The sequence below is a fragment of the Galeopterus variegatus genome, unplaced genomic scaffold (assembly GCF_000696425.1).
Source record: "Galeopterus variegatus unplaced genomic scaffold, G_variegatus-3.0.2 Scaffold2741, whole genome shotgun sequence".
In the NCBI taxonomy this organism is placed as follows: domain Eukaryota; kingdom Metazoa; phylum Chordata; class Mammalia; order Dermoptera; family Cynocephalidae; genus Galeopterus; species Galeopterus variegatus.
The window spans coordinates 18,147-24,984 of record NW_007728852.1 but is presented as its reverse complement, the minus strand read 5'-3'; the positions used below and the strand labels follow the sequence as shown (position 1 = coordinate 24,984).

The following is a 6,838-nucleotide window of genomic DNA, read 5'->3' as shown; positions in this document are numbered from 1 at the left end:
CTCCAAATAGTCTGGCCTTATTAAATTAAAAGTCACTCTTTTTGTGAACTAAAAATTGCCAAACAAGATTAAGGACATGCCCTGTAACTTAGATTTTAAAGTGAGTTCTGATGGATTGTTTTATTTTAAATGAAGGTTGTCTTTTGATGAGGCGATGTTCTCCAAATAGTCTGGCCTTATTAAATTAAAAGTCACTCTTTTTGTGAACTAAAAATTGCCAGACAAGATTAAGGACATGCCCTGTAACTTAGATTTTAAAGTGAGTTCTGATGGATTGTTTTATTTTAAATGAAGGTTGTCTTTTGATGAGGCGATGTAAAATTAACCATGATATCATTAGCTTGCTTTTCTTTCACAGAAAAAGTGGATAATTGTTGCTGTGTCAGTGGTTCTTGCTGCCGTAATTGCTCTAATTATAGGTTTATCAGTTGGCAAATGATGGTGTGGATAACGTCAGTGTGCATGCCTCTCTGCCAGGATGGCAGTAAGTAACTAATCAACTAATTTACTTATTAGTTTTTGTAATTAACCAGTAGTACTGCTTGCCCAATTTTAACGTACTTGAAAATAATACAAGTCTGTTGGCTGAGTGGTGCATGATGCCCTGGGAGTGTGCTTGCCTGCCTTGCTGGGTGGGTTCTAGTCTCCAGCCACTGTGTTTACTGAGAATAAAGCTCGGCTGGATGGTAATTCATTTTTAAGCCAAGGTCACCCTCTTCGACAGTTTTTAAGCTTTCTAGGTTGACTTTTATCCCTTTAATGTGGTAGTATGGCAGGCAGCAGCTCCTTGGTCTCTGTGTTTTGTTTCCGATCTAGGGAGACCATTTCACTGTTTGGACACAGTGGGCCCTTTATTAATGTTGTAACCATATCTGTGAAGATTGATTCTCAATTAAAAACCTGGCATTTAATGTTTTATCTCTTAAATTTTAGCTTTTATGAAAATTGCAACAACTTAAGTTGCTTTATAAAATACGCTGTCTCGCTATTCTACTGTGGAGTTGAGGGAATGGGACTAAAGCCGTGAAAAACATTGGCTGAAATTTAAATCCTTTGTCTAGCTTTTCTAATTGGAAGCATCTATTTTGTTTAAAAATATTTCCTTATTAAAATGAAAACTAGGGGCCGGCCTGGTGGTGCACTGGAGAGTGCGCCGCTTCGGAGCGTGGCGGCGCTCCCGCTGAGGGTTCGGATCCCATGTGGAAACCGGTTCCCGCTCACTGGCTGAGCGTGGTGTGGGCGCAACATCGAGGGTTGCGATCCCGTTGCTGGTCCCCGGTACGGGCGTGACACCGAGGTTGCGATCCCGTTACCGGTCAGTAAAAAAGACAAAAAGGAAAAAAAAAAGATAATTGACTATATAAACAAATTAAAAACAATATTCTGTGGAGTATATAATGTGTATAAATAAAATATGGAAAAAAAAAAAAAAAAAAAAAAAAAAAAAAAATGAAAACTGTGTATTTAGTTAGGATGCCTGTTCCTAATTAATTCTGAATATAAAAGATATTCAGTTTATTTTAAATATTATTATTTTTGTTCACTGTATATATCAACTTTTCCCAAACTTTGTTGATTTTGTGTTTTCCCTCTGGTTTTCTTACGCAATTGGAGCCATCCTTCCTGCATTCCCTTTTAAGTTAGGATGCTGTCTGGTGTATTAAATTTGGACATTCTCATTATTTCTCTGTAAATGTTTGGCATAATCAATTTCATAATATTCTAATTACAAATGTTTGTAATTAGAATATTATGAAATGCCTCAGAGTATCTAGATTGTGATGAGTATTCCTGGAGAATTCATTCCTATGTTATGAAAGTGACTGCAGACTTAATAGTCTGTGGTGCTTTTTTACAAATAGGATGTTATGACGGAAAGGAATTCCTTGTCCAGTCAAGTTTCACTACTGCTTTTCAATCTTTAAGACTTAACTTGAGCATCTGTGACTCTTAGTGTACGTAGTTGATAGATGAGGAGCTTGCACAGTTAATGTTCTGATATTTATGCAAGCCACAAAATTGCACTTGAAATTATTCCAGTAATATGTTCTGGGATGTTGCATTTGTTAAGATCCTCTTCTTTAGAAGGCAGAAAGAACTCTTTATGCACTGTTTTTATTAGGCAGAATGTTTATGTATCTTTCCTAATGCTTTTCTCTTAGCTTTGCTGAAAAAATGGTATATGTGATTTTTATTCACTAATGTAATGGTATTTTTCAGTATATTCATAATACTTTCTAAAATATGTATTCTCTTAATTTTTCCTAATGGCCATAATATGGTTAGTTTAATGTGGTTATACTAAAGATAAATTACAGTTTTTAGCTTGGACCCACCCAAATATGCTACTTTTCATGAATGCTACTTGGTATTGACGTTGACTAAAAGAAGGTTCCTCTCAGTGTGACCCTGAGGAATGGGGCCTGGTCCTGTGCCCTAGGCCTGGCTGGCCATTTCATCCTAGTGCCTGTAAAGAAAAATGACCGTTAAATGATCCTAACTCACTCATAAAAAACAGATCAAAGTACATACCATCAGTTATTTTTGTATGTGAAAGCAGTGGTTGATGTCTTTAATTATGCTGTAAAAAATTAATTTATATTTTCACCCTTTAGCAAAAACTCATTGAGGCTTTCCTATAGGCTAGGCAATGTACCCCACCTGCCTGCCCTGTGGGATGTGCCAAGATGCAAGGCTGCTTTACAGAGGTAGTCCGTCCCTACAAGCCTGCAACATGAGTGGGATGCCCCATTTTATGTATAAGGAGACAGGCTGAGAGATTTATATATAGTTGGTGATGGAACCGTGACTTGAACGCAAAATTGGATTGACTCCCAAGAGTGTACTCTGTCCACTGAGGAGAAGCCCAGGCATTTGGCTGGAGCTATCACCAGGAGATGCGATGACTGTGGTTGTTAGATATATGACATTTGGGGTGCAGGAATGACATCTGAATACTTATACCCTAAATGCCATGCTTTTAACAGCCATTCTGAAAGTACACACCTGTATAGTACCCAGATACTTGGCAAACAGCACAATTGCAAGTGAGATTTGGCATGTGTCCACAGTGGGCCATTCTCTGAGATGCTCCCAGGCAGAGTGAGATTATCAGGCTTGGCACACAATGGGAAAGACAGCGAGCCCAGGTTCTGGAGGTGAAGGACAAATATTGATGGCCCAAAGAAAAAGACGTCCCTCTAGAAAGGTGCTAAGAGAAGTTCTAGTAAAACATATAAAGAGGATAATAGCATAGTCAGGGCTTTCCAGGAAATATACGTAATGTGAATGTGGAACATAAAATTTGAAGGAGAGGGGGTATCCCAAAGGCCACTCTCCCTCGGCTCTGAGGAATTCACTTGAAAGTTCACTGAAGGGCCCGTCCACACCCATCTTCATGAATCACGCCAGAATTAACAGAGCTCACAGCCTGCTAGTGTTAATTTAGAGCTATCCAGGTTTAGCAGGTATGACTTCTTAGATTAAAGTGTGGCATACATTTGATAACTACAATTTAAGATGATGAATCCCGGCTTTTTAAAAAGAGACCACGAAGAACCTGCAGCATGGTGTGCCTTTCATCTTTGTCTACTTTCCTTCTCCCTCAGACACGTCTCCTGGAGGAGACTAGATTTCCTAAGTCTTTCAATTGTGTGAGGATGCTTGTTAATTAAAAAAAGAAAAAAAGGTAGATGCTATATTGTATCTTGCTTCTAGGCTGTGGATGAGTTATGTCTCGTTGATTTCTTAACACACGTGTCATACTTAAATGTAAAAACATCAATAGAAAGGATTTTTTCAGCCAATGAGAAATAGATTTATTTAAAGTATTTAAAATATGTGCAATGCATCCAATTACAAAAGTTCTGGGATTTTATTATGATCAAAGTAAAGTGTTTATTAGGAGCCCACATGATGTCTTCTCCCTCCAAGAGCAAATAGTTGATTCAATAACATAGTTTATTAATTTAATTTAATGTATTACACATGTGTCTAGAACTTAATGCTTTACCTTTGTAGTTTTCCCTTTTGTCCCCTTTTCTAGGACATTTAGGAGTTCTTCCTTGATAATAGACTTATATATATGTTTTTTTAATTTTTAAAATTAATTTACAGTTTCTTGGTTTATGATCAGAGAGCATGGTCTTTTTTTCTTTTTCGATTTTGGACTTATATTTTAAACTATCCCAAATTCTGGAAGAATTTTGTTAGGAAATGACATGGTTGATTTTTTTCTTTGATATATTGCAAATTAATGTTTTTCTTTATCTTACAGAAAATGATGATCATTATTATTTGTGTAATTATTTTGCTTGTGATCCTTGGAATTATCCTAGCAACAACATTGTCATAGCAATCATATCTCAAGAGCTATTTATCCTTGGAGACTCAGACCACATCTGCAACAAATCAACATCCTCTCATTTCACGAATGAATCCTAGACATTGTGACATGGCATTGAGTGCTGATTTCTCTATTAGCAAAGTCAAAGAGAAAGCACAACAGAATGTATTGTTCAGTGGAAGCACCGTAAGCAGAATATGGATGTGATGAGTTAACCCAGATATCCTTGGACTCTTAAGTGACACACCACAGAAATTTAACAATGTGAAATTTGTTTCAGTGGCCTTGAAATGAGGAATTATTGGAAATTTCAATTTTTAAAAATATTTCAGTGTTAAATACGTATGTGAAGTTTAATTAGGAATACTTTATGTTATGTGAAGCTATTAGATTTCAGGTCTAAGACTTTTCTTCCCTTCTCCCAGCTAATATATGCTAATTAACAGAGAGACTTTTTGTACTATGTTTAATTTGTTTTTATTTCTTGTTTGCAGAAATAATTTTTATAATGGAGCTGTTTTGTAATATATCTATAATTTTAAATCTTTGTAAACTGTTTAATATATTAACATCTTAATTTACCCTGTTTTTATATACTAAATATCACTTTTTGAATAAAATAGGAAGCTTCATGGTATTCGAGCCATCTTTGTGCAGTTGTTTACAAAGTTTGCCATTGTCATAGAAAACATTGGTTGCAAAGCCCATCAAAAATCTTTTCAAGTGCCTTCTGTTAATATTAATTTATAGTTTAAATGCGCCTGATACCCTCCAAAAAAAGTCTCGATTATTGTATTTGGCTCCGTTTCTACTTGTTCCATGACTCAAGATAATAAATAGTTACTGCACTGTAAAGGCAATGGTCTCTTCTTTGTTCACTAAAAATAAGGTTTGTGTTTCCCTGTTCACATTCACATTAATAAAGTCTGAATTTAAGATGGTGATGAAAGTGAGATTTAGTACTCTGAACTCAAGGAGATTATATAGACATTAATTCTTATAAATTTAAACTATTGTACTTATCACTCAAATGTTCTTAAGTACCTAATATTCTGCTGAACTTTAAAAGTTAATTCCCAAAGTTTATAGTAATCTATGGTAATTAAACATTTTTATTGCTCAGTGTTTTGAGTATAATAATGATTTGTTTTTAAACTTGGAAAATGTATGAACAGTGAATGGTTGTCTATTAAAATAGTATCTAGTCAAATTTTAAATGAATATGTGAAGGATACCCAAAATATAGTTAACTTTTCTTACTCCTGTCTGTGATTTTATAATCGTGTATGTGACTGTTTTTTAACAATGTTTGTTTTGAAACTAATATAGATAACACTTGATTCCCAACAATAAGTGTGAATAATATCGAACAGTTTAGAAACTGTATTCCTTATTTATTAAACAATTATGAGTTCCTCACGTTCACAATTTATATATCAAACTGCTTAGCTTGATCCAGTCTGTATGTGCGCATTTTATTACTTGCTGATCATAACTGTGTATGCAAAATTACATAGGTATATTCTGTCTCTGACATATTTTGTTTTTGGTCTTTAAATAGCCTGTCAGTGGGATATGCTCACTGTTTTGTGGTTAAGTTGAAGGTATAACTTGTCTTGAAGGGTATTTAAATATTTAAAGATCACGCTTGTATTTATATAACTTTTAGACACCTGTCTGTATAATTATGTCCACATGCAGTAGACCTTTGTGCTGGTGAGAACCTGCCTCCATTTATGTCCCACTTTTTGAAGTGCAGTCTTATTAGTCCTCACCTTTCATAATACTTCTTACTGTATTTTTTCAAGTTATTCTTCCTAGATTTGAAGTACTTACTGAATTTGTGTTTTTATAGTTGAAGTTATGGAAATGCATTTTGATTTATATTTAGATATTTAAGTCAGTTGTTGGATGACATGTTTGTATGTCTAAGCCTCATGTACCCATTTGAAATCACATTTAAAAAAATGTATTTACAGATTCATGTGTTACTTTTTTATTATTTCTTCAAATATTTCATGTTTACACTTAAAAAATTCCCAGAGAAACAAAAAAGAAATATTTACTTTCTGCCTTGTTATTTCTGGAGAGATTTTAGGGGAGATATTTGATTACATATCCATTAATAAATTGTTCTACTAAGAAAATTACTCTTCCCTGTGGCTATTATTATGTATAATAACTTCAGATGTTTTTGATAATTATTCTTTGATTATTTTACTTATTACTGTTGGCATTACAGGCTTCTGTTGTTCATGTCCTAGATGTCAGCACCACATATTTAAGGACCTCACCTGAATTCTTGCTGTTTATAACAAATCCCAATTCAACAAACACAGGCCATATCTCAGTCACTTGGTTTGAATTCTTGGGCCAATTTGGCAGATTCTCGTTAACATGTATTAATGAGGGTGAGGAGTCTTCCCCCCGACCATGTTCTGAGTTATCTATATCTATACTTTTCTTAATCCTCTCAGAGTTTTTCTTATTAAG

The 6,838-nt window shown here is 34.7% G+C and overlaps 1 protein-coding gene across 2 annotated transcripts in view; it reads left to right on the top strand.

The window, feature by feature from the left end:
* The window catches only part of STX2 (syntaxin 2), a 40,984-nt gene extending 34,492 nt beyond the window's left edge, over positions 1 to 6,492 (top strand). Inside the window, exons 9-10 of one of the 2 annotated variants that reach the window (XM_008582860.1) lie at positions 359 to 484; positions 4,277 to 4,364. In XM_008582860.1, the coding sequence (XP_008581082.1) occupies positions 359 to 439 (81 nt within the window). In that variant the 3' untranslated portion in view covers positions 440 to 484; positions 4,277 to 4,364. Of the gene's footprint in view, positions 1 to 358; positions 485 to 4,276 lie in introns of both variants that reach the window. The other variant, XM_008582861.1, reaches the window with a different exon arrangement.
* Positions 6,493 to 6,838: the final 346 nt, after the last annotated feature.